Genomic DNA, 27,700 nt, shown 5'->3' on the forward strand with positions numbered 1-27,700 from the left:
TTGTTGTGACACACTGAGCTTCCAAACTCCGATTTAGACTAAACTAACTGACCCAAATTATTATACTTACACTTTGTGAGGTTTAATCATGTTATGATGTTTTAAGCTGGTAGTATTTGCCATTCTGCTTTGCTGTGAAATGTACTGCCATGGGTTTCTCCTCCCTCTGCAGCAAGTTGCCACGTTGAAACAAAAAAATGATACCTTTGTAAAAGAAACTAGAACCCTACAGAGATTTGAGCCCAGTAAGAAATGTTAGTATTTTTTAAATTTTCATTTACATTTTTCTAAATTTGTGGTATGCTTTTCTAAATATCGTATTTCCCCATTAGAGTCCATCTCTTGCAGAAATAAAAATTGAAGCGGCAAAGCAAGAATTTATGAGTTTTGCCAACATTAACTTTGTGATAATACTGTACATTGTGACACTTTTATTTTAAGTTAACTGTTTTCTCCTTGTCTAAGGCTGCAATTGATGCTCAACTGGAGATGAAGGTGGACTTCATGAATTTCTCCATGTCTAAAGGGCTGCCTTTAAAATGACACATTTTGGGGATGGTAAGTGTTGAAAGTATTTTTAAAGATAATAAATGTTTATGGAAATCATAAAGGTTTTTCATTAACTTGTCATGGGCTGTTTGGGCTATATTCTTTCCAGAATGTGTCTAAGGGTATCTTTAGCTGTCTTACAAAATCATAGGTGGGAAAGTAAAGATGAGCCACATTGCTTCCTATGAAAACAATACAACAGTAAACATGTCGTACCCCACAAATGATGCAGCTGATTGGTGGTGCTTCCTATCATTCAGAAGTTATGTAGAAGTTATGAGTGACAATGCCTGACGTGGACGTTTCCCAGGTCCGTTGAATGTTCAAAATCAGTGTAAGAACACTTTTTAACGCCAAAAAAGGATAACATGATCAAACTTTCAAAATGAGTCATTTTTGGCTAGCCACAACAGTCAAGTAGCTAGCTAGGTAGCTTTCTAGCACATTCACTAATTAACAAGCTAGTTAGCTACCACATGTTATTGTCAAAATGTCAGAGTAGCTAGCAAGCAACAAGATATGCCGAATAAATCGTGGTAAGCTCGTAACCACGAGCGCAAAATTCAGATTTGACCATTCAGACATGTCCCGGAATTAGATTTGCATAGTATTGGACTTCAAACGAAATGTGGCTTGAAATATCTGATTCCATGTACTTTTTGCCTGTTCAGACTGCAGGAAAAAGAACAGATTCGAATCGGATATGCAAAATAAATTGGATTTGAGTCACTTCAAACTGTCAATGTGAGCACGGCTTTATTGATTTAAGTTCAAAAGCAATATGCAGAGTGCACATACAAAAACATGAAGTGATTACGTAGCTACACTACCTCCTAGACGCACCGAGGTGCTAGTTTTCCCTAATGTCATTTACAACCACGGAAGTGACGCATATTTTTATGTGAACATCGGCCGGTGGGGACATTTTGAAATAAGTAGCTAGCTGGTATTCGTATGTGTGAATGGACTAAGGTTGACGTTGCAAGTGTATTATTTGTATAAGTCATACATAAATACATATGCATATATAAAAATAAGATGTCACAGAAGTCGGACACTGAAGAAACAAGCGTGTAACACCCGGTCCAAGGTAAGTTGCTAGCTAGCATGTTTGCCTACATAGCTAGATACGCCGTCAGTGCTAACTGGCTAGCATACCATGGCTAGCTAAAGGAATGCGTTTTAAATCGAATCGTCACTAGCATAGCTAATGTTACGTCTCTTCCATTTTAGGTAGTTGGCTAACTACGTAGTTATCTGCCCAGCGGGTTCGTGCTAGTATAACAAATGCATGGATGACCATGTTTACAAATCACCCGTCCTTCCCCGCAACTGAATCCACTCGTCAAAAACAATCGATTTATGGGAAACTTGCAGCCTTTCTCAGTAGCGGCCCGCAATTCAGGGCGTTCCTGCATGTGGGCATTCCTGCATTGCGTCCAAGCATCCCATTGGTTCCTGTATTATAAAGCCCCCCCCCCCCCCCTCCTATTCACCAGCCATCTTCATGCTTGTGAGACACTTGATATTCAGGATTTCCCCTGATTGTCAATGCGATTAAAATGTGTAAAAAGAGAAATGCAAGTATGAGTTTTTCTGGAGCAAAGGACACTGTCTACCAGTGTCCTATTTCTGTTTCGTCCCACCAGCTGTGTACCGGAGTCCTAGCAAGCACACAGTGACCTTTGCTCCCGCCTGCCGAACACCTGCCCTCAGAACTGCGGGTTAAGTGGTGCACGACTGGCGGGGGTGAAAGACACTAGCTAGCTACAGTTCTAGCCCCCGCCTCTTCTTTTGTGGGGTTTATCAGCGGATGGCATCCAACGTTACAGTACAGTACTGCCACCTACTGTACTGGAGCGTCCTAGCTTAAAAATGGACCAATAAAAATGAGGCATTCCTGCAGAATGCCCCGAATTACGGGCTGCAAATGCACCCTTCGAACCCCCCCCGACACACACACACACACACACTAATCTAGCTACCTAGCCAGACAGCTAAAGCTACCATTAGCCAGCTAGCAAATAAGAAAAATAGCCAGCTTCCTTAGGCGTTTGAACCAAACAGTTGCATTTCTTTATATATGTGTGTATGTGTGTGTGTAAAAATGCAGGAGACACATTTCAGTTGAGTTATACAGTTATACAACTGACCAGGTATCACCTTTTCCCTAAATATATATGTATTGTTGTTCCAGGTGAGTTCCTGTCCAGACTCTTCTAAGACAGTCAGACCACGGGGCCCTACTCTCAACTAGCCTTAAGATGGCAGACACAGAGGAGTTTGTGGATGGCAAGAACCTCCCAGAGTGTCCTGCACAGGTGGGGTCAGCAGCTGCTTTTAGGGGGGAGCAGGGGGAGCCCTTTAAAACAGAGAGCACCACCAGCTTTCCACCAGGAGAAGAGTGGGACAGTCCCTTGCATATGGAGGGTGAGCCCAGCCTGCTCTCCATGCCCTGCCTCATGAAGGAGCTAAGGAGAGACTCTCCAGAGTCCCAGCACGCCTCCACCAGCAGTGACAAGCCCGCCTCAGGCCACGTCTACGAGAGCGACTCCTCCAACCCCTGTATGCTCTCGCCCTCCTCCAGTGGCCACCAGGCCGACTCAGACACACTCTCCTCTGGTGAGGAGGGAGCCGCCTCGCGGGCGTCAGGGGATGAGGGCACCACGGTTGCTGACACCGGGCTGGCAGCAGGGTGCCAAACGTCATCGTCAAGCAGGCAAAAGTCCCGGCGTTCACGTTCTGAAAGTGAGATGTCCACCAACACAATGGCAGCCAAGAAGAACCGCTGCCAGCCGGCTGTGGCAGGAGGAGCAGGCGGCGAGAAGCAGACCAACGGCCGGCTGGCTAAAGTCAAAGGTCACCGGAGCCAGAAGCACAAGGAGCGAATACGGCTGCTGAGGCAGAAGCGTGAGGCAGCGGCGAGGAAGAAGTACAACCTGTTGCAGGACAGCAGTACAAGTGACAGCGACCTCACCTGTGACTCTAGCACCAGCTCCTCTGAAGATGAGACATCAGGCGGCAAGACAATCACCACAGATATCCCAGGTAACAATCAACACCAGACACATTCACCCCAACCCACCCAGCGGTAATATTCACCACATGTATATCCCATGTTAAATACATTTACTACAGACATTCCAAGTAACCCACATTTAGCATACCATGAAGTAACAATCACTATATATTTGCTCCAGACATCACAGGTATAGTGCATTTGGAAAGTATTCAGACCCATTGACTTCCACATTTTGTTACATTACAGCCTTATTCTAAAATTGATAGTTTTTTCTTTCTTCCTCACAATACCCCATAATGACAAAGCAAAAACTTTTTTCTTTTAGGAAATGGCAATTTTTTAAATCAATAAAAATATTACATTTACATAAGCATTCAGGCCCTTTACTCAGTTCTTTGTTGAAGCACCTTTGGCAGTGATTACACCCTCAAGTCTTCTTGTGGATGACGCTACAAGCTTGGCACACCTGTATTTGGGTTGTTTCTCCCATTCTTCTCTGTAGATCCTCTCAAGCTCTGTCAGGTTGGATGGGGAGCTGCACAGCTATTTTCAGGTCCCTCCAGAGATGCTCGATCGGGTTCAAGTCCGGGCTCTGGCTGACTCGATGACATTCAGAGACTTGTCCTGAAGCCACACCTGCATTGTCTGTGTGCTTACGGTCATTGTCTTGTTGGAAGCTGAACCTTTGCCCCAGTCTGAGGTCCTGAGCGCTCTGGAGCAGGTTTTCATCAATGATCTCACTGTACTTTGCCTCGATTCTGACGACTGTCCTAGTCACTGCGGCTGAAAAACATCCCCACAGCATGATGCTGCCACCACCATGCTTCACCGTAGGGATGGTGCCAAGTTTCCTCTAGACCTGATACTTGGCATTTAAGCCAAAGAGTTCAATCTTGGTTTCATCAGACCAGAGAATCTTTTTTCTCATGTTCTGAGAGTCCTTTAGGTTCCATTCGGCAAACTTCAAGCGGTCTGTCATGTGCTTTTACTCTGGAGTGGCTTCCGTCTGGCCAATCTACCATAAAGGCTTGATTTGTTGTCTTTCTGGAAGGTTCTCCCATCGCCACTGAAGACCTCTGGAGCTCTGTCAGAGTGACCGTCGTGTTCTTGGTCAAGGCCCTTCTCCCCAGGTGCTCAGTTTGGCCAGGCGGCCAGCTCTAGGAAGAGTCTTGGTGGTTCCAAACTTCTTTCATTTAAGAATGATAGAGGCCACTGTGTTCTTGGGGACCTACAATGCTGCAGAAATGTTTTGGTACCCTTACCCAGATCTGTGCCTCGGCACAATCCTGTCTTGGAGCTCTACGGACAATTCCTTCGACCTCATGGCTTGGTTTTTGCTCTGGCATGCACTGCAACTCTGGGACTCATCTGAAATGGATACTAGCACAGGCATCACTGAGTGTTGAATGTTTTAATGACTGTTCCACTGTTTTAATTTGTCTCCATTCACCATGCCTTTTGAAGATTACAACACATCGCGTCTTCACCACGTAATCCACACGTCGGTAGTGTTCTTGTTGAACTGTGACTGTCGTTATTGGCATGTTGTGGGAATATAGACATCATTTATTGAGAATGTTACAATTGGGTTATTGTTTAACCTCTAATTTGCTAGTTTGTTCTGTGCTGCTGTAGGGAGCAATTCTTTACCACAGTATATGACCTCACTGTGGTATTCACTGAGAACAGTGTGCAGCGGTAACCTTGTGACATAGTAGTATCTCAAAGCTGTGACATACCATAGTAGTAAATGTGTAATTCACGTTGAAGGCGTACATAGTATTGCTTGTTCCATTTGATTTCAATCACTTTTTGACCACACATTGTTTTGATTTGAACAAACACAGTTGAAGTCGGAAGTTTAAATACACCTAAGTTGGAGTCATTAAAACTTGTTTATCAACCACTCTACAAATTTATTGTTGCCAAAACTAGTTTGTTGTTTCTTAAGTTGGTTAGGACATCTACTTTGTGCATGAGACAAGTCATTTTTCCAACAATTGTTTACAGACAGATTATTTCACTTATAATTCACTGTACCACAATTCCAGTGTGTCAGAAGTTTACATACACAAAATTGACTGTGCCTTTAAACAGCTTGGAAAATTCCAGAAAATTATGTCATGGCTTTAGAAGCTTCTGATAGGCTAATTGACATCATTTGAGTCAATTGGAGGCGTACCTGTGGATGTATTTGAAGGCCTACCTTCAAACTCGGTGCCTGCTTGACATCAAAAAAAATAAAATAATAATCAGCCAAGACCTCAGGAACATTTTTTTAAACCTACACAATTCTGGTTCATCCTTGGGAGCAATTTCCAAAAGCCTGAAGGTATCACATTCATCTGTACAAACAATAGTACGCAAGTATAAACACCATGGGACCACGCAGCCGTCATACCGCTCAGGAGACGCGTTCTTTCTCCTAGAAATGAACGTACTTTGGTGTGAAAGGTGCAAATCAATCCCAGAACAACAGCAAAGGACCTTGTGAAGATGCTGGAGGAAACAGGTACAAAGTATCTATATCCACAGTAAAACAAGTCCTATATCGACATAACCTGAAAGGCCGCTCAGCAAGGAAGAAGCCACTGCTCCAAAACCGCCATTAAAAAAGCCATACGGTTTGCAACTGCACATGGGGACAAAGATCATAGTTTTTGGAGAAATGTCCTCTAATGAAACAAAAATAGAACCGTTTGGCCAAAATGACCATTTTATGTTTGGAGGAAAAGGGGGGAGGCTTGCAAGCCGAAGAACACCATCCCAACAGTGAAGCATGGGGGTGTTAGCATCATGTTGTGGGTGTGCTTTGCTGCAGGAGGGACTGGTGTACTTCACAAAATAGATGGCATCATGAGGTAGGAAAATTGTGGATATATTGAAGCAACATCTCAAGACCTCAGTTAGTTAAAGTTAAAGCTTGGTCGCGAATGGGTCTTCCAAATGGACAATTTTTTTAATTGAACCTTTATTTAACCGGGTATGCCATTTGAGAACAAGTTCTCATTTACAAATGCGACCTGGCCAAGTTCAAGCAAAGCAGTGCGACACAAACAACACGTTTACATGGAATAAACAAAGTACAGTCAATAACAAAGTCTATATACAGTGTGTGCAAATGGCGTGAGGAGGTAAGGCAAATAGGCCAAAGTAGCAAAGTAATGACAATTTAGCAAATTAACACTGGAGTGATAGATTTGCAGATCATGATGTGCAAGTAGAAATACTGGTGTGCAAAACAGTAAAAAACAATATGGGGATGAGGTAGGTAGATTGGATGGGTTGTGTACAGCTGCAGCGATTGGTTAGCTGCTCAGATAGCTGATGTTTAAAGTTAGTGGGGGAGAAAGTCTCCGACTTCAGCTTTTTTTTTGCGCAATTCGTTCGTCATTGGCAGCAAAGAACTGGAAGGAACGCTTTGGGGATGACCAGTGAGATATACCTGCTGGAGCACGTGCTACGGGTGGGTGTTATCGTGACCAGTGAGCTGAGATAAGGCGGAGCTTTACCTAGCAAAGCCTTGTAGATGACCTGGAGCCAGTAGGTCTGGCGACAAATATGTAGTGAGGGCAATGACCCCAAGCATACTTTCAAGTTGTGGCAAACTGGCTTAAGGACAACAAAGTCAAGGTTTTGGAGTGGCCATCACGAAGCCCTTACCTCAATCCTATAGAATATTTGTGGGCACAACTGAAAATGCGTGTGCGAGCAAGGAGGCCTACAAACCTGACTCAGTTATACCAGCTCTGTCAGGAGGAATGGGCCAAAATTCACCCAGCTTATTGTGGGAAGCTTGTGGAAGGCTACCTGAAACATTTGACCCAAGTTAAACAATGTAAAGGCTATGCTACCAAATACTAATTGAGTGTATGTAAACTTCTGACCCACTGGAAATGTGATGAAAGAAATAAAAGCTGAAATCAGTCATTCTCTGCTATTATTCTGACATTTCACATTCTAAAAATAAAGTAGTCAGCCTAACTGACCGAAGACAGGGAATTTTTACTTGGATTAAATGTCAGGAATTGTGAAGTACTGAGTTTACATGTATTTGGCTAAGGTGTATGTGAACTTCCGACTTCAAGTGTGTGTGTGTGTGTATTGTTTCTCCCACAATGGTGTAGTTTAGACTGTATTTTGCATAAGGTGAGTTTTGTGTTGTGCCTACCATCAGCAGAGACTAAGCATTCTCTTGAATATGGGGTAGGTATATTTCAATCATAGAATCGACATATCCCTTCAGACTGCTGCAATAGGATTGTTAAATTCCAATTACTACCACAAAGATGGCTGCTGGTCCAGCCACCATCGAATGTCAACATTAATAGTGAGGTCTACTCTATTGCCTATATTTCTATTTCAATGGGTTTCCTATGGAATATTGACAGTGTAATGTAAAACCTCTTTATGCGATCATTTGAAAGTTGAAATGTCAATTATATTCCCATTTCAGTACATTTATCAGCCAAAACATGACACCCACCCTGTATTCAAGAGCATGCTGTTTCTCAAACAATGGCAAGCGCAACACAAACACTTCAAATCATGTAAAATAGGGTCTAAGGTAGAGAACTACCGATAAACTGAGCTCATATATCGGGCCGATATTGGCCTTTTCTAGTTATCTAATGCCGAGGAATATCTGGCTCGGAAAATCAGCAGCAAACTAGCTCATTCTCCAAAAGAAAGGTTCGGTATTGCGAACTGAATTTAACCAAAATTAAACTCCTGTTGGCAAATCAACTAATATTTGCAATCAGGCTCGTGTCGACGTGCCCCGACATGCATGCAATAAGCTAGCCAGCTATCTAGCAAAGCAGATAGCTGTGTGATCTGTTAGCAAATATTACGATAACTAACTCTTTAATTTGTGTTGTTGGCTTGCTTGCTGGTTAGATAAACATGATGCTATGAGCTAATTGCCAATGTAACTAGCTAACGTTAGTTGGTTGGTTATCATTTTGAGGATGCACCATTTTCATCAACAAGCCATCTGACTTGCACTGTAAGGTTAGCTATTTCCTGGTGTGCTGATTTGACTAGCCGCAATTGTATCCGTGAATTGAAAAGTCGGATTAGATTGCTATAATAGGGAAATAATTAAGTGTTTTAATATGCCCAAATAAAGGTTAGCAATGGGTTTAGCTATGTAAAGAATCTTCCTTCATGTTTATGGAGCAAGAAAGCTGTAGACCAGCGTGTGTCTGAGTACTCACTTCTCAAACCATGGGCAGATTTGAGTAATTCAAATCTGTTTTTTTTAATATTTTTTCCTCCTCCTCCACTAGATATTATGCAAATTTCATCACCGTTGATCTAGTTCTCATAGTACCTGTAAACCGCTCATTAACTTGTCATGGGCTGTTTGGGCTATATTCTTTCCAGAATGTGTCTAAGGGTATCTTTAGCTGTCTTACAAAATCATAGGTGGGAAAGTAAAGATGAGCCACATTGCTTCCTATGAAAACAATACAACAGTAAACATGTCGTACCCCACAAATGATGCAGCTGATTGGTGGTGCTTCCTATCATTCAGAAGTTATGTAGAAGTTATGAGTGACAATGCCTGACGTGGACGTTTCCCAGGTCCGTTGAATGTTCAAAATCAGTGTAAGAACACTTTTTAACGCCAAAAAAGGATAACATGATCAAACTTTCAAAATGAGTCATTTTTGGCTAGCCACAACAGTCAAGTAGCTAGCTAGGTAGCTTTCTAGCACATTCACTAATTAACAAGCTAGTTAGCTACCACATGTTATTGTCAAAATGTCAGAGTAGCTAGCAAGCAACAAGATATGCCGAATAAATCGTGGTAAGCTCGTAACCACGAGCGCAAAATTCAGATTTGACCATTCAGACATGTCCCGGAATTAGATTTGCATAGTATTGGACTTCAAACGAAATGTGGCTTGAAATATCTGATTCCATGTACTTTTTGCCTGTTCAGACTGCAGGAAAAAGAACAGATTCGAATCGGATATGCAAAATAAATTGGATTTGAGTCACTTCAAACTGTCAATGTGAGCACGGCTTTATTGATTTAAGTTCAAAAGCAATATGCAGAGTGCACATACAAAAACATGAAGTGATTACGTAGCTACACTACCTCCTAGACGCACCGAGGTGCTAGTTTTCCCTAATGTCATTTACAACCACGGAAGTGACGCATATTTTTATGTGAACATCGGCCGGTGGGGACATTTTGAAATAAGTAGCTAGCTGGTATTCGTATGTGTGAATGGACTAAGGTTGACGTTGCAAGTGTATTATTTGTATAAGTCATACATAAATACATATGCATATATAAAAATAAGATGTCACAGAAGTCGGACACTGAAGAAACAAGCGTGTAACACCCGGTCCAAGGTAAGTTGCTAGCTAGCATGTTTGCCTACATAGCTAGATACGCCGTCAGTGCTAACTGGCTAGCATACCATGGCTAGCTAAAGGAATGCGTTTTAAATCGAATCGTCACTAGCATAGCTAATGTTACGTCTCTTCCATTTTAGGTAGTTGGCTAACTACGTAGTTATCTGCCCAGCGGGTTCGTGCTAGTATAACAAATGCATGGATGACCATGTTTACAAATCACCCGTCCTTCCCCGCAACTGAATCCACTCGTCAAAAACAATCGATTTATGGGAAACTTGCAGCCTTTCTCAGTAGCGGCCCGCAATTCAGGGCGTTCCTGCATGTGGGCATTCCTGCATTGCGTCCAAGCATCCCATTGGTTCCTGTATTATAAAGCCCCCCCCCCCCCCCTCCTATTCACCAGCCATCTTCATGCTTGTGAGACACTTGATATTCAGGATTTCCCCTGATTGTCAATGCGATTAAAATGTGTAAAAAGAGAAATGCAAGTATGAGTTTTTCTGGAGCAAAGGACACTGTCTACCAGTGTCCTATTTCTGTTTCGTCCCACCAGCTGTGTACCGGAGTCCTAGCAAGCACACAGTGACCTTTGCTCCCGCCTGCCGAACACCTGCCCTCAGAACTGCGGGTTAAGTGGTGCACGACTGGCGGGGGTGAAAGACACTAGCTAGCTACAGTTCTAGCCCCCGCCTCTTCTTTTGTGGGGTTTATCAGCGGATGGCATCCAACGTTACAGTACAGTACTGCCACCTACTGTACTGGAGCGTCCTAGCTTAAAAATGGACCAATAAAAATGAGGCATTCCTGCAGAATGCCCCGAATTACGGGCTGCAAATGCACCCTTCGAACCCCCCCCGACACACACACACACACACACTAATCTAGCTACCTAGCCAGACAGCTAAAGCTACCATTAGCCAGCTAGCAAATAAGAAAAATAGCCAGCTTCCTTAGGCGTTTGAACCAAACAGTTGCATTTCTTTATATATGTGTGTATGTGTGTGTGTAAAAATGCAGGAGACACATTTCAGTTGAGTTATACAGTTATACAACTGACCAGGTATCACCTTTTCCCTAAATATATATGTATTGTTGTTCCAGGTGAGTTCCTGTCCAGACTCTTCTAAGACAGTCAGACCACGGGGCCCTACTCTCAACTAGCCTTAAGATGGCAGACACAGAGGAGTTTGTGGATGGCAAGAACCTCCCAGAGTGTCCTGCACAGGTGGGGTCAGCAGCTGCTTTTAGGGGGGAGCAGGGGGAGCCCTTTAAAACAGAGAGCACCACCAGCTTTCCACCAGGAGAAGAGTGGGACAGTCCCTTGCATATGGAGGGTGAGCCCAGCCTGCTCTCCATGCCCTGCCTCATGAAGGAGCTAAGGAGAGACTCTCCAGAGTCCCAGCACGCCTCCACCAGCAGTGACAAGCCCGCCTCAGGCCACGTCTACGAGAGCGACTCCTCCAACCCCTGTATGCTCTCGCCCTCCTCCAGTGGCCACCAGGCCGACTCAGACACACTCTCCTCTGGTGAGGAGGGAGCCGCCTCGCGGGCGTCAGGGGATGAGGGCACCACGGTTGCTGACACCGGGCTGGCAGCAGGGTGCCAAACGTCATCGTCAAGCAGGCAAAAGTCCCGGCGTTCACGTTCTGAAAGTGAGATGTCCACCAACACAATGGCAGCCAAGAAGAACCGCTGCCAGCCGGCTGTGGCAGGAGGAGCAGGCGGCGAGAAGCAGACCAACGGCCGGCTGGCTAAAGTCAAAGGTCACCGGAGCCAGAAGCACAAGGAGCGAATACGGCTGCTGAGGCAGAAGCGTGAGGCAGCGGCGAGGAAGAAGTACAACCTGTTGCAGGACAGCAGTACAAGTGACAGCGACCTCACCTGTGACTCTAGCACCAGCTCCTCTGAAGATGAGACATCAGGCGGCAAGACAATCACCACAGATATCCCAGGTAACAATCAACACCAGACACATTCACCCCAACCCACCCAGCGGTAATATTCACCACATGTATATCCCATGTTAAATACATTTACTACAGACATTCCAAGTAACCCACATTTAGCATACCATGAAGTAACAATCACTATATATTTGCTCCAGACATCACAGGTATAGTGCATTTGGAAAGTATTCAGACCCATTGACTTCCACATTTTGTTACATTACAGCCTTATTCTAAAATTGATAGTTTTTTCTTTCTTCCTCACAATACCCCATAATGACAAAGCAAAAACTTTTTTCTTTTAGGAAATGGCAATTTTTTAAATCAATAAAAATATTACATTTACATAAGCATTCAGGCCCTTTACTCAGTTCTTTGTTGAAGCACCTTTGGCAGTGATTACACCCTCAAGTCTTCTTGTGGATGACGCTACAAGCTTGGCACACCTGTATTTGGGTTGTTTCTCCCATTCTTCTCTGTAGATCCTCTCAAGCTCTGTCAGGTTGGATGGGGAGCTGCACAGCTATTTTCAGGTCCCTCCAGAGATGCTCGATCGGGTTCAAGTCCGGGCTCTGGCTGACTCGATGACATTCAGAGACTTGTCCTGAAGCCACACCTGCATTGTCTGTGTGCTTACGGTCATTGTCTTGTTGGAAGCTGAACCTTTGCCCCAGTCTGAGGTCCTGAGCGCTCTGGAGCAGGTTTTCATCAATGATCTCACTGTACTTTGCCTCGATTCTGACGACTGTCCTAGTCACTGCGGCTGAAAAACATCCCCACAGCATGATGCTGCCACCACCATGCTTCACCGTAGGGATGGTGCCAAGTTTCCTCTAGACCTGATACTTGGCATTTAAGCCAAAGAGTTCAATCTTGGTTTCATCAGACCAGAGAATCTTTTTTCTCATGTTCTGAGAGTCCTTTAGGTTCCATTCGGCAAACTTCAAGCGGTCTGTCATGTGCTTTTACTCTGGAGTGGCTTCCGTCTGGCCAATCTACCATAAAGGCTTGATTTGTTGTCTTTCTGGAAGGTTCTCCCATCGCCACTGAAGACCTCTGGAGCTCTGTCAGAGTGACCGTCGTGTTCTTGGTCAAGGCCCTTCTCCCCAGGTGCTCAGTTTGGCCAGGCGGCCAGCTCTAGGAAGAGTCTTGGTGGTTCCAAACTTCTTTCATTTAAGAATGATAGAGGCCACTGTGTTCTTGGGGACCTACAATGCTGCAGAAATGTTTTGGTACCCTTACCCAGATCTGTGCCTCGGCACAATCCTGTCTTGGAGCTCTACGGACAATTCCTTCGACCTCATGGCTTGGTTTTTGCTCTGGCATGCACTGCAACTCTGGGACTCATCTGAAATGGATACTAGCACAGGCATCACTGAGTGTTGAATGTTTTAATGACTGTTCCACTGTTTTAATTTGTCTCCATTCACCATGCCTTTTGAAGATTACAACACATCGCGTCTTCACCACGTAATCCACACGTCGGTAGTGTTCTTGTTGAACTGTGACTGTCGTTATTGGCATGTTGTGGGAATATAGACATCATTTATTGAGAATGTTACAATTGGGTTATTGTTTAACCTCTAATTTGCTAGTTTGTTCTGTGCTGCTGTAGGGAGCAATTCTTTACCACAGTATATGACCTCACTGTGGTATTCACTGAGAACAGTGTGCAGCGGTAACCTTGTGACATAGTAGTATCTCAAAGCTGTGACATACCATAGTAGTAAATGTGTAATTCACGTTGAAGGCGTACATAGTATTGCTTGTTCCATTTGATTTCAATCACTTTTTGACCACACATTGTTTTGATTTGAACAAACACAGTTGAAGTCGGAAGTTTAAATACACCTAAGTTGGAGTCATTAAAACTTGTTTATCAACCACTCTACAAATTTATTGTTGCCAAAACTAGTTTGTTGTTTCTTAAGTTGGTTAGGACATCTACTTTGTGCATGAGACAAGTCATTTTTCCAACAATTGTTTACAGACAGATTATTTCACTTATAATTCACTGTACCACAATTCCAGTGTGTCAGAAGTTTACATACACAAAATTGACTGTGCCTTTAAACAGCTTGGAAAATTCCAGAAAATTATGTCATGGCTTTAGAAGCTTCTGATAGGCTAATTGACATCATTTGAGTCAATTGGAGGCGTACCTGTGGATGTATTTGAAGGCCTACCTTCAAACTCGGTGCCTGCTTGACATCAAAAAAAATAAAATAATAATCAGCCAAGACCTCAGGAACATTTTTTTAAACCTACACAATTCTGGTTCATCCTTGGGAGCAATTTCCAAAAGCCTGAAGGTATCACATTCATCTGTACAAACAATAGTACGCAAGTATAAACACCATGGGACCACGCAGCCGTCATACCGCTCAGGAGACGCGTTCTTTCTCCTAGAAATGAACGTACTTTGGTGTGAAAGGTGCAAATCAATCCCAGAACAACAGCAAAGGACCTTGTGAAGATGCTGGAGGAAACAGGTACAAAGTATCTATATCCACAGTAAAACAAGTCCTATATCGACATAACCTGAAAGGCCGCTCAGCAAGGAAGAAGCCACTGCTCCAAAACCGCCATTAAAAAAGCCATACGGTTTGCAACTGCACATGGGGACAAAGATCATAGTTTTTGGAGAAATGTCCTCTAATGAAACAAAAATAGAACCGTTTGGCCAAAATGACCATTTTATGTTTGGAGGAAAAGGGGGGAGGCTTGCAAGCCGAAGAACACCATCCCAACAGTGAAGCATGGGGGTGTTAGCATCATGTTGTGGGTGTGCTTTGCTGCAGGAGGGACTGGTGTACTTCACAAAATAGATGGCATCATGAGGTAGGAAAATTGTGGATATATTGAAGCAACATCTCAAGACCTCAGTTAGTTAAAGTTAAAGCTTGGTCGCGAATGGGTCTTCCAAATGGACAATTTTTTTAATTGAACCTTTATTTAACCGGGTATGCCATTTGAGAACAAGTTCTCATTTACAAATGCGACCTGGCCAAGTTCAAGCAAAGCAGTGCGACACAAACAACACGTTTACATGGAATAAACAAAGTACAGTCAATAACAAAGTCTATATACAGTGTGTGCAAATGGCGTGAGGAGGTAAGGCAAATAGGCCAAAGTAGCAAAGTAATGACAATTTAGCAAATTAACACTGGAGTGATAGATTTGCAGATCATGATGTGCAAGTAGAAATACTGGTGTGCAAAACAGTAAAAAACAATATGGGGATGAGGTAGGTAGATTGGATGGGTTGTGTACAGCTGCAGCGATTGGTTAGCTGCTCAGATAGCTGATGTTTAAAGTTAGTGGGGGAGAAAGTCTCCGACTTCAGCTTTTTTTTTGCGCAATTCGTTCGTCATTGGCAGCAAAGAACTGGAAGGAACGCTTTGGGGATGACCAGTGAGATATACCTGCTGGAGCACGTGCTACGGGTGGGTGTTATCGTGACCAGTGAGCTGAGATAAGGCGGAGCTTTACCTAGCAAAGCCTTGTAGATGACCTGGAGCCAGTAGGTCTGGCGACAAATATGTAGTGAGGGCAATGACCCCAAGCATACTTTCAAGTTGTGGCAAACTGGCTTAAGGACAACAAAGTCAAGGTTTTGGAGTGGCCATCACGAAGCCCTTACCTCAATCCTATAGAATATTTGTGGGCACAACTGAAAATGCGTGTGCGAGCAAGGAGGCCTACAAACCTGACTCAGTTATACCAGCTCTGTCAGGAGGAATGGGCCAAAATTCACCCAGCTTATTGTGGGAAGCTTGTGGAAGGCTACCTGAAACATTTGACCCAAGTTAAACAATGTAAAGGCTATGCTACCAAATACTAATTGAGTGTATGTAAACTTCTGACCCACTGGAAATGTGATGAAAGAAATAAAAGCTGAAATCAGTCATTCTCTGCTATTATTCTGACATTTCACATTCTAAAAATAAAGTAGTCAGCCTAACTGACCGAAGACAGGGAATTTTTACTTGGATTAAATGTCAGGAATTGTGAAGTACTGAGTTTACATGTATTTGGCTAAGGTGTATGTGAACTTCCGACTTCAAGTGTGTGTGTGTGTGTATTGTTTCTCCCACAATGGTGTAGTTTAGACTGTATTTTGCATAAGGTGAGTTTTGTGTTGTGCCTACCATCAGCAGAGACTAAGCATTCTCTTGAATATGGGGTAGGTATATTTCAATCATAGAATCGACATATCCCTTCAGACTGCTGCAATAGGATTGTTAAATTCCAATTACTACCACAAAGATGGCTGCTGGTCCAGCCACCATCGAATGTCAACATTAATAGTGAGGTCTACTCTATTGCCTATATTTCTATTTCAATGGGTTTCCTATGGAATATTGACAGTGTAATGTAAAACCTCTTTATGCGATCATTTGAAAGTTGAAATGTCAATTATATTCCCATTTCAGTACATTTATCAGCCAAAACATGACACCCACCCTGTATTCAAGAGCATGCTGTTTCTCAAACAATGGCAAGCGCAACACAAACACTTCAAATCATGTAAAATAGGGTCTAAGGTAGAGAACTACCGATAAACTGAGCTCATATATCGGGCCGATATTGGCCTTTTCTAGTTATCTAATGCCGAGGAATATCTGGCTCGGAAAATCAGCAGCAAACTAGCTCATTCTCCAAAAGAAAGGTTCGGTATTGCGAACTGAATTTAACCAAAATTAAACTCCTGTTGGCAAATCAACTAATATTTGCAATCAGGCTCGTGTCGACGTGCCCCGACATGCATGCAATAAGCTAGCCAGCTATCTAGCAAAGCAGATAGCTGTGTGATCTGTTAGCAAATATTACGATAACTAACTCTTTAATTTGTGTTGTTGGCTTGCTTGCTGGTTAGATAAACATGATGCTATGAGCTAATTGCCAATGTAACTAGCTAACGTTAGTTGGTTGGTTATCATTTTGAGGATGCACCATTTTCATCAACAAGCCATCTGACTTGCACTGTAAGGTTAGCTATTTCCTGGTGTGCTGATTTGACTAGCCGCAATTGTATCCGTGAATTGAAAAGTCGGATTAGATTGCTATAATAGGGAAATAATTAAGTGTTTTAATATGCCCAAATAAAGGTTAGCAATGGGTTTAGCTATGTAAAGAATCTTCCTTCATGTTTATGGAGCAAGAAAGCTGTAGACCAGCGTGTGTCTGAGTACTCACTTCTCAAACCATGGGCAGATTTGAGTAATTCAAATCTGTTTTTTTTAATATTTTTTCCTCCTCCTCCACTAGATATTATGCAAATTTCATCACCGTTGATCTAGTTCTCATAGTACCTGTAAACAGCAGCACGTGATATTAGCGATGGAGGGAGATGTGAAAGGGAGCGGAGTTACACTCTATCCAATCCAAGCCGTAGGATGAAGTTACAACCTGCCCATTTCTTGACAGATAGCTGAACTAGCGAATAAGCATCCGTGATCACAAATAATGACGTTACGTAGGACCCATTTGCTTTGAATATATGTTATTTTATGTTCTCAAACTAATAGCAGTGCCTATATAATGTCCTTCCATACAGGCGTGATATGCTGGAGTGATGCTTCTATAACAAATGTTGATTAGTAGGCTAGTAAGTCCCAAATGGAAGGCGAACAGATTGTTTGTCATCCTTAGCACCATAGACTCCACTGACCAGCCAGAACAAGCTCAATAACTCAATGCATGCACACTCTCTTATTGAATGGGCATTCACCTGTATTGTGAGTAGGCCTATGCCATCTTAATTTATTTAGGTTATCAAGAGATTTACCATTCAGATAAAATTATTACCGTTATGTCGTTAAATTGGTTACACTTATTATTATTTTTAATTGATGCATTATAATTCATACATGACTGTATTCATTTTCTAATTTAATGATTTTGAAATCGGCCTAAAATATTGGCCATCTTGACCCCCCCCCCAAAATCGGTATCTGCATCAGCCTTAAAAAATCCATATTGGTCATTCTCTAGTCTAAGCTACAACAAATGTGAAAAATTCAGAGTTGATGTAAAAGGTCAAATGTAAAAATAAAAATAAATTATTAAACATTTGTAAAAAATAGTTTGACAACCCTGTTTGTATTAAACTCAACTATTTACCTTTTCCAGTGATGAAGACAGGGCTGTCTCATGGTAGTGGGGGTATGCAAAATGGGTCAGCTTTGAGCACCTCTCCTAAATGTTGTGGCATTCAGGTCCAAAAAGTTACTTTCTGACGACTTCTATTATGGTCAAATATGTCTACCTTTGTTCAAATTTAAAAGGAGTGCAGTCAAAAGGGATTGAAATCAAATGGAACCACCCTATTGTGATTTACTTCTCCCTGTCCTTTGTCATAGAGAGACTGATGCAGAATGGAATGAGATGTCTCCATCTTCCAGAGCCTTCCAGTAGTTCACCATGCCATTTTGCCCCGGATTTCTAGCCTACCGTGCTGGTTGTGTTGAGGAACTGTTTGAATTATTCAATTGTGGCCCTTCCAGTTTCCCCTGGGCGCCAGTCCAGTGTTTTACAGACAGAAGTAGCGCCTGTTTTCAGTGCAGTGGTTCTCGACGCAGCTGTTTTCATAGCTCTGGTTGACTGTTACAGCAGATGCTTCAAGTCTAATAGGTTCTAATAAACACCTTTGTTGGCAATGCGGTGCCCATTTTTAGGAGATCCTCATGGGGTAGCAGGTAGCCTAACGGTTAAGAACGTTGGGCCAGTAATCAAAAGGTCGCTGGTTCGAATCCCCGAATGTGAGAGACACAATTCAGTTGAATGCATTGTTGTGCAACTGAATAGGTATCCCGTTTCCTGTCCAATGATTGCACTAACTGCAGCATCTCGTCAAAGCTAGCAAAAAAATAAACAATCATAGACTCGGTTTATAGGCATTTTTTAAGTACACCATTTTAAGATTAATTATATTCTAGATTGTCACACATTGTCTTATTGATGTTTTATAAGTGATCCTTGCGTTTGTCTTCCCTGTGACTTGATTACCTGATAATCGGAGTGAATTGATAGATTTTTATTTGACAATTTAAAAAATAAATAAAAATAACCACGTGGATACAATGGGTTTAAAAATGGGTAGAGGATAACACAAAAATAGAATAATGTATTTCCATTGTCGTACCTTTTTTGTATAGCTCAAACAGTTGTCAAGGAGGGCGGTCACATGTTGCAAAGCAACATCGAGCCTGGTATGGGGACAGGAACAGTAGAGGAAGCTAAACTTAGCAGCACACTGATGTTGGGTTCACAAATGAGTTCTTGAATTACAGAAACAATGTTGTTCAACTTCAATCAGTACAATGGGTCAAATATAAATTGCCCTAGTACTGACTTGCCTAGTTAAATAAAATAAACTGTAGATCAAATAAATATCATGATTGCTTTAAGCTCTTGACCTTTCATATTGAGTTTTTTTCTTCTTCTGTTTCTTACTCTGGCATTCCATTGTTATCTCAATGATGTTGCTAGCTGGTGTATTACAGTTTTGGCGTATGGTATTACTCAGTGTTTTGTTTTTGTATTACTATGATCAGGGCACCCTTGAATGATACCCTGGTCTCAATGGGTTTTCCCTGAATAATAATAATAATAATAATAATAATAATAATAATAATAATAATAGAATAAAAAGTTGGCAGTGCGGTGACAAATTTATATAAATTTGAGGTAGCATTGTCCTTATTTAGACTGGGTTAAAGCACAGAAATAACATGGAGGTAGTGGTAAAATGCTTTGCCTGCTACTTGCCTGCTAGTGCTAGATCAAATAGGTAATATCTTGCTTGTTTAAGTACATTTGACGTCCACGGTGGAATTTCAAAACCATGGTACTTTGTGGCTTGGTGCTTCATCTTTGAATGCTGTAATTGTACCGTGCGTGTAGTTAGTTTCTTTATCTTATCGCCAAAACTATAGATGGTTAATCTTCAGTAAACACTTTCAATGAAGAGGTACAGCAACTCAATCTCCTAAAACACCAATTTTAGTCCGGAATGGATTTGTAGAACTCCATGTTATCAACCATTACTGCATTCCCTACACAGACCTGACTGCTACAACTGCATGAAAACGTAGTCCGTCATCAGCATGAAAACGTCGATCTGCACGTCAACAAAACTTGTAATTTTTTATCAAACAAACAAAAACCAGCAGCGTACATGAAAAGTACTACTGTGTTTCTTATGGCTTTGGCCTCGATGTCTTTAAAGCTGGCTTCTGCCGTGCAGCGGAGGGTTCCGGAGTGAGCGCTCAGATTCAGGGCCTGTTGGACAGCGGTGGCTCGTGGGACAGGAACAGCATTGTGCGGCACCGTCACTGGGCGCCACGCCTGTCACTGCCCAGCTCCTTCCTTCCCTCGTCGGAGTCGCAGGAGACAATGGCGGCGTACATGTTGGCCCAGGAGAACATCCCCCGATCCCCTCAACAACAACGTCCTGCCTGACGTAGTGCCAGTGGCCACCCAAAATGGAAACCCGGACATTTCCGACCCCGGGCTATTGAAAGTTTAGATAGGCTTGTTTGACTCATGGACTGCATTAGTGCTGTATTTCCCGAATGGATAAAATGCCATTACCATCACGCACACAGTGATGATTGCAGATGTGCTTATCTGATTTCCAAATGTTATCGTTGATTTTAGTCACCAAGCCACCAATTCTACTGAAAGTCCATTATGTGCAGTATGCCATACTAGTTAACCCGGAGAGCATGGCATTGCTTGTGTTTTTACATAAAGACTGTACAAAAACAACACAATCAACCGCAGTTAGAAACAGGTGATTACATTTGAATGGCACTCTAAAGTCCTCCATGCCTGCAGAACTTGAATCACTATGATTCATTGCACTGAATCTATGTGAAATCTCTTAATGCATTTTAAACAACTCAACGGAGCCAAATTACTTGTTTGTACTGCATAATATGCATCATTGACACGGACAATGCATATTTTATCGACGGAGACTGTCAAGTCAGGGCTCTCATTGTATTGCTTGCAGTATGGCCTATTCCAAAAGTATACATGTTTACCAGCTAACACACACACACACTGTGTCAGTTCGCACAAAAACGTGCATTACAGCACCCCAGACAACCAATTAGGCAGGGGCCTGCTTCATAGCATGTGCCTTGACATACTGAATTCATGCTGGGAATGAGAACGTTGTGAGGAATATCATACTGCCATTTTACTCAGAGCAACAGCCACTAGGTTAGGATTTGTAATTGATTAAATACTGCTCTACTAACAGTAAACATTCTGGAGAGAATTATATTCTTAACGCAATATACCCACTGCTCCATATGATTCCTTGAATTTGGATGTCCAACTCAGAACGTTGTTAAACTTTTATATGTAGGTAGAGTGGATGTCTCTTTTCACCTGAACAGCTGTTGTGGTGGCACTGATGCTGTGAAAGATTAGGCCTAATACAGTGATAGCAGTTGAGAGAAACAATGTTTTTATTTTATTTTATGTGCAGATTGTGGGCCAGATGTGTTATCTTTTGTGTTGAACAAGAGATAAAATATCAATATTATTATTTTCATATCCTCATAGTGGTTAGTAGGGCCAGAACGATACCTGTATCACAATATTTTTTCCATGGTAAAAAAGACCTTGAAGCAGATCAAACTCTTTGGTTCTTTAAAAAACTGCTGTAGATATAATATTCTGTGCTATAGCTGGATGACAACATCATGTTTGTTTCTGACCTTAGGGCTGTTTTCCTAAATGTTAAATCTTCTTTGTTTTTTGTTTCCTTGCCACGATACTAACGCAATACTGGTATAGTCCCTAGTAGCCAGGTTATGTCCCCCCACTCCTAAAACCAAACCCTGGATTTACAGCGGAGCAAAACAAAGGTTGAATAGTTAAATTATTACTAGCTTGTTAATTGTCTAGCAACAAAAATCTTTACAACTGAAACACATGGTCATTCATTACCGCGCATGACAGGTGGCATTAAGCAGTCAAGATCATTAATTAAAATATTGGAAGTTGTAGAATGTGGGTTTTTATGATGTATCTGATCCACTCAGTCATTCCATGTCTGAAATCCTATCGTGCGCTGTTATACTAGACCTACAAACAGTCTGCTCTAGACCTACAAACTGCTCTGCTACAGTTTTGTGTACCGTCTGCCATGGGGTGCTGCAAGCAACTTGGTCTAACACTTATGATATTGTCAGTGGGGTTGTAACCTTTTCACAGGGTAAATGGCAAAGAATGCATTTGTGCTCATGGAGATAGCTACGTCTGCTGCGAACACTGAAGTCTGCTAACGTGAGACCTCCTAAGAGACACCGTGATTTGAATAATGAAGTGTTTTCTGTTGTTTCTACAGACGGGCCTCCCGTAGTGGGCCACTATGATATTTCGGACACTGATTCTAACCAGGAGAGCTTAAGTGTGACTGTGGAGAGAGTGTGCCTGCGCCGGACAACCGTGATAACACATGAAAGGCTAAAAACACACAGGGACCAGGATATGGGAGCAAACTCTGGGGCAGTAAGAGTACAGCATCTGTGCTCTCTCTCAGCAGGTCAGTTACAAACTCACTATATCACACTGAAATTTCCACCCTCTCTGGGATGACTTCCTGTATAATCCGCAGACAGTTTGACAGGCACAAGAAGATTGTTTAGGGCAACAAATAGTGATAGGAACCAAACTCTCCGAGATGAAGACCTGGTAATATTGTCAAAATTATGTAATTTCCTCCATCTCAAGCTCCATGATATAGATACGGTTGAATAGAACATTTTGTACTGTGCTCCGAAGGTTGGAAAGGGGAGATCTTTTGGAGTTTGAAGGAGAAATGACACCGTCTATCTGCTTGTCTTTTCCTTTCTGGTGCTGCAAATGCTGTTTTTCTTTTTGAGGTTGCCTTTTTCTTTTTCGTCTTTCTGTACATGTATTTCATAGCAATTCAGTTAGTTAATTGACATAGCTGTATACTGAACAAAAATATAAATGGAACATGCAACAATTTTAACGATTTTACTGAGTTACAGTTCGTTTGAAATCAGTCAATATAAATTAATTAATTCCCTAATCTATGGATTTCACGTGAGTGGCCAAGGGCGCAGCCATGGGCGGGCCAACGATGGGAGGGGGAGCCAGTCCCAGCCAATCAGAATTAGATTTTCCCCACATAAGCTGTCCGAGTGGTTGGTCTCAGATGATCCCGCAGGTGAAGAAGCTGGGTGTGGAGGTCCTGGGCTGGCGTTGTTACAAATGGTCTGTGGTTATGAGGCCGGTTGGTCGTTACTGCCAATTTCTCTAGTAGTTGAATGTTGATTTCTCTATCTGGCAACAGTTCTGATGGACATTCCTGAATTGCATGCTCCCTCAACATGAGACATCTGTGGCATTGTGTTTTGCTTCTACACCTGCATTGCTTGCTGTTTGGGGTTTTAGGCTAGGTTTCTGTACAGTACTTTGTGACATCATCTGATGCAAGAAGGGCTTTATAAATAAATGTGATTGTGTGACTAAACAGCACATTTTAGAGTGGCCTTTTATTGTCCCAAGCACAAGGTGCAACTGTGTGACTATCATGCTGTTTAATCGGCTTCTTGATATGCCCCACCTGTCAAGTGGATGGATTATCTTGGCAAAGGAGAAATGCTCACTAACAGGGATGTAAACAAGTTTGTACACAAAATTTGAGCGAAGTAAGCTTTTTGTGCACATGGAAATGATTTCTGAGCTCTTTTATTTCAGCACAGGAAACATGGGACCAACACTTTACATGTTGCGTTTATATTTTTGTTCAGTATAAATTGACATAGATCGACTGCAATTTAGAGTAAACCAGATATTTGTGTCCATTAGACTTCCAGAAGAGGTGTGTGAACTGTATAATTTCAGTCTCCCCTAACTTCACAATTCATTTTGTTGTATTTGTTTTACTGGGGTGCAAAGCTCCCTGGGGTGCAAAGTCCCTTTGCATTCTAAAGTGTGTTGCATTGTTGTGTTGCAGGTCACATGGAGGCAGAACTGGCCCACAGGGAACCCCCTCAGCACAAGGGCCACATCAACATCCCCTCTTCAGACAGTGAGGTAGAAATAGTAGGAGTGCAAGAAAACGCAAGGTGAGTTCAGAAAGCATAACTTACAACACACACTGAGTTCACATCTGCCTGCACTGCAAACACTACGAAACTGTAATCGTTATATGGTGTTTCTCTGAAACGTGTTCATTTGAGAATCATGGTCATGCGACTGTTTTATTGCTGCAACAAAACTGTCATTATAGTTTTACTGTGTGACAACATCAAGGAACTGGTGAACTGCAATGCATAGTTTGCACTTACCAAATCCTCAGTGTAATGTTGTTGCCCAAATATTTATCTTACATTGCTCTAATGTCCTTGTTGTGTTATTGTGCTGCTTCTCTTAACAGATGTGCCCATCCCAGGGCCGGAGTGATCCAGAGCCTGTCCTCTGCCTGGAAGCCCAACTCAGGGGAGCACTTCAACAACAGCACAAGGCAATCCTCCCAGCTCTGGACTACCGTGTCCCCCCAGCCCAACTGGGTGTCCCCTCCGGAAGTAGTGGACCTCACTCTGGATGAGGATACTAGACACAAATTCCTACTTTGAGCAACTTGTGTGCTGAAGACTTCCTTACACCCCTCTCCTCCTCCTCCCCCACCACGGCGGAAGCCCTTCCTGAGTATTACAGCCACCACCTGTGACTCATGGGCTGTGTCTCGAATGACACCCTATTTGGTCAAAAGAAGTGTGCTATATAGGGAATAGGGTGTCTTGAGATGCAGCCCCATGGACTCTTCTCTTCTTGCTGAGTGCTGTTTGTTTATAACCTACTGTGTATCAAAAGCTATTTTAACTAAGGTGATTCCTGTTTGTTTTTTAAAAATATATAATAATCAGGAGGGCAAGACACTAGAGCAGGTGGAACCATAGAGACGTTTTACAGTAAGACACATAGCAATATTCTCCCTGTCCTGTACCTCATTCATCCCGGAGACTGTCGTGCGTAGGTAGGTAGGCACTTTGTGTTCTGTCCGCTAGCTGTAACAAGACTTAAAAGCTGCTGCATGAGGGCGGGGCAGGATCAGTGGCTTGAGCCTGCTGCACTACAGACTGGTGACCTATTCTCCAACTGACTGGACTGGGCTTTCAGTTGATACTAAATGGCAACTGGTACACTTTCTACAGCATGATCCGCCGGCCTGTGACAGGGTTTGGTGGCTTGACCTGATTCATACATCTCGATAAGAGTCACTTTTTTAGGTGTTAGTATGTTAAGATTTGACCACTGGCTCCACACTCTCACTGGTCAAACTACCGTAATAATGTTGATTTTTACCTTAGTTATTAACCTCAGTTATTAATAGTAATTTATACTATTAATAACTGTGCTGTCAGTGACTCGATGGCTTTAAGACCGTAGCTAAATCAAGTTCTAAGCTAGCTAGATAGGAAAAAAATACTATCTATTCAAGGAAACAAACAGCATCACTGGTCTATGTTCAGTTCCTGTCTTTCTCTTTGAGTAGCTAGTGGTCAGACACACAGGACAAGATGAGTGCTGCAGTCCTGTTTGTACTTAAACAGTTGCTGCAGCTCTCTGACATAGCAGGTTATGTACAGTACTGTTACTGTAAGACAGGTCTGCTGGCTGTTGAGCCAGCCCGTTGCTATGGAGAACAGTCTGAAAGTGTCCCAGGTGTCATTCTGGTAGTCAGTGACTGTATGACCCTGCAGTGCTAACTGGGTGCACTTATGTGGATTGTGTGTATGTGTATCAGTGTGAATGAGATATCCCTCCTCCAAACTTTTCGAGACCCCCTTCTGACATCTGAGGAAATGTATCTTCCATTGAACATTAAAAAGCGAAGATTGCCTGAATGCCTTGGAATGTGAACTATTTTCTTTCAGAGTCATGTATATTCTCTTACCTTAAAGTATGGCGGATTTTGCCGCCTCTACAAAAAAGTTATTTTAATAATAGATGTGAATTTACGACGTAGATATTAACAAGGAAAGTACTGGTGAGTGTTGTGCCCATTTGGGGGCTTTATAGAGATACCTATTTAATGTATGAATTGTTTTAACCCTGATTCCTCAGGACTACCTGGTTCTCCTGTTTATTGTGTACTCATGCAGTACTTCAGGCTTGGTGAGACTGCAACCACGCCTAGTTAGTTTTTACCAATGATCTGGTATGAAACATCACATCCATTTGAACTGCATTAACCACTTGGTCTCTATCTCTCTTTCCCTCATTAGAGGGTTATATTGAAGCATTTAATTCACTCCTGCTGGTCACAGAAAGGGAAAAGTCCTCGACACCAGGAACTGAACCAAATTCGAATCAAATTTTTGTCAAGGAAAGACTTCAAATCCTTACAGACTTGTGATGTTTAAGCTTTTGACAGCTTTTATTTCCCTTTGCATGTATTAAATTATTTTGAGGTCTATGAATTTATTCTTAAGTTGATTTCAACTTGAATGTGTTAACATCACCCTCCTTCCAGAGAAAAATACTGTGTAATTTAGATGATGACATGATTATGTTGGAAATTCAGTATCACCATGACGATTTCTAACTGGCCAGTTTTCTCCACTGCATGCAGCTAGCACTGAAATGTACCTTTTTTATTCCAGACCTATTCTCTTGCATGCAACACCGCTAAGCCCATTCTTGTTGTGTAGCTCTTCATTATGATTATTGTTTGTCAGTTAAGACATTGCTCATACCTTTTAGGCTTAGTGGATTGCTTTCTGTAAGAAACTAGGGCAGCATCACTCAAGTATGGTTGCGCATACCATTGTTACATTTTTGTCCTCAAGTCAAACATTGTTTCAACCCGCTCTCAGTAATTTAACCCTTTTGTTCTGTTTAATTTATTTTACTGTCATTATTTTAAATTAACAAGAAATGAGAGTTAATATTTTGCAAGTCCCGGACTTCTTTGAAATGATGTCTGTAGAACAAAAAGGAAACTATTTTAAAACTAAATAAATAAAGTATTATTAAGGACTGTGTTGATTGTGATTTTTATTTTATGTAATTCCCACCATGTACTGTTGGGTTTGTCAGTGTCTTTGCCTTATCAGTGACAAAGGGATGTTTCTGCTTCACTTATTACTTGTCTCTGATTCAATATCTGTGTAGAGCAGTGTTTCCCTTCTTCAGTACCCCAACAGCACAGAGGACTCCCTCTCTTCATGAACAATATGACCCCTCACCGACAAAGGGACAGGATCAGAGGTCAGGCAAGGGGGACCAGAGCTGTGCGATCTGCCTAACCTCAACCACGGAGCCCTTCTGCCATCTCTGTTAATCCTGAGGCCACCACTACAGCTGTATGCTAATTCCCATGGCTAGTCCCCTTGTCATTGGTGAGTAGAACAATTGCTAATAGATATTTTACTAGCCTAGAAAATAAATTAAATTGTTATGTGCTGGTATTTTAGGGAACTCTGAAGGAGGTGATTGGATATCTGAGTAGCCGTTGGTTCGTGCCGTTTTCATTGAAATTATGTCTGTGATTGTAGAGTACACACTTGACCACCAGAGGGCCCTGTCCTAGCAGAAATCAAAACGAAAGGTTCACAGAGGTAAGGACCATCGTTAAGTACCAGTAAGCGAGTCCTTGACATTAATGGTAAAATACTAGGTTATTCATTCATGATGACATTCATTGCATGTCACCATTTACCTTCCCCTACCCCCGCCATGTCATAGGCATGAAAATGGTGTTGACTTCATTTCAGCTAACTGCTGCCTGCTGGAGGACGACCGAGCT

The 27,700-nt window shown here is 42.3% G+C and overlaps 2 protein-coding genes across 3 annotated transcripts; both read left to right on the forward strand.

Annotated features, from left to right (window-relative positions):
• Window positions 1-1,407: 1,407 nt before the first annotated feature.
• On the forward strand, window positions 1,408-11,157 carry LOC116358273 (uncharacterized protein C18orf25 homolog). Its single transcript, XM_031809122.1, has 3 exons — window positions 1,408-1,639; window positions 2,747-3,597; window positions 11,048-11,157. The coding sequence occupies exons 2-3, from the start codon at window positions 2,814-2,816 to the stop codon at window positions 11,071-11,073; spliced, it is 810 nt and encodes a 269-aa protein (XP_031664982.1). The 5' UTR covers window positions 1,408-1,639; window positions 2,747-2,813; the 3' UTR covers window positions 11,074-11,157.
• LOC109873571 (uncharacterized protein C18orf25 homolog) lies at window positions 9,721-26,931 on the forward strand. Of its 2 annotated transcripts, XM_031809120.1 has the most exons (5): window positions 9,750-9,940; window positions 11,048-11,898; window positions 22,262-22,459; window positions 23,903-24,014; window positions 24,326-26,931. In XM_031809120.1, the coding sequence occupies exons 2-5, from the start codon at window positions 11,115-11,117 to the stop codon at window positions 24,522-24,524; spliced, it is 1,293 nt and encodes a 430-aa protein (XP_031664980.1). In that variant the 5' UTR covers window positions 9,750-9,940; window positions 11,048-11,114; the 3' UTR covers window positions 24,525-26,931. The 2 variants fall into 2 exon arrangements, with proteins under 2 accessions (XP_031664981.1, XP_031664980.1); XM_031809121.1 differs by lacking the exon at window positions 22,262-22,459 and having other exon boundaries at window positions 9,721-9,940.
• Window positions 26,932-27,700: the final 769 nt, after the last annotated feature.

This window comes from Oncorhynchus kisutch, linkage group LG29 (assembly GCF_002021735.2).
Source record: "Oncorhynchus kisutch isolate 150728-3 linkage group LG29, Okis_V2, whole genome shotgun sequence".
Lineage (NCBI taxonomy): Eukaryota > Metazoa > Chordata > Actinopteri > Salmoniformes > Salmonidae > Oncorhynchus > Oncorhynchus kisutch.

Excerpts from the sequence above, each read along its gene's own strand:
- LOC116358273 (XM_031809122.1), top strand. The coding sequence starts at position 2,814 with ATGGCAGACACAGAGGAGTTTGTGGATGGCAAGAACCTCCCAGAGTGT. Across the intron at positions 3,598-11,047 it reads AATCACCACAGATATCCCAG|GTGAGTTCCTGTCCAGACTC; the intron begins GTAACAATCAAC and ends TTGTTGTTCCAG.
- LOC109873571 (XM_031809120.1), top strand. The coding sequence starts at position 11,115 with ATGGCAGACACAGAGGAGTTTGTGGATGGCAAGAACCTCCCAGAGTGT. Across the intron at positions 22,460-23,902 it reads TCTGTGCTCTCTCTCAGCAG|GTCACATGGAGGCAGAACTG; the intron begins GTCAGTTACAAA and ends GTTGTGTTGCAG. Across the intron at positions 24,015-24,325 it reads GGAGTGCAAGAAAACGCAAG|ATGTGCCCATCCCAGGGCCG; the intron begins GTGAGTTCAGAA and ends TTCTCTTAACAG.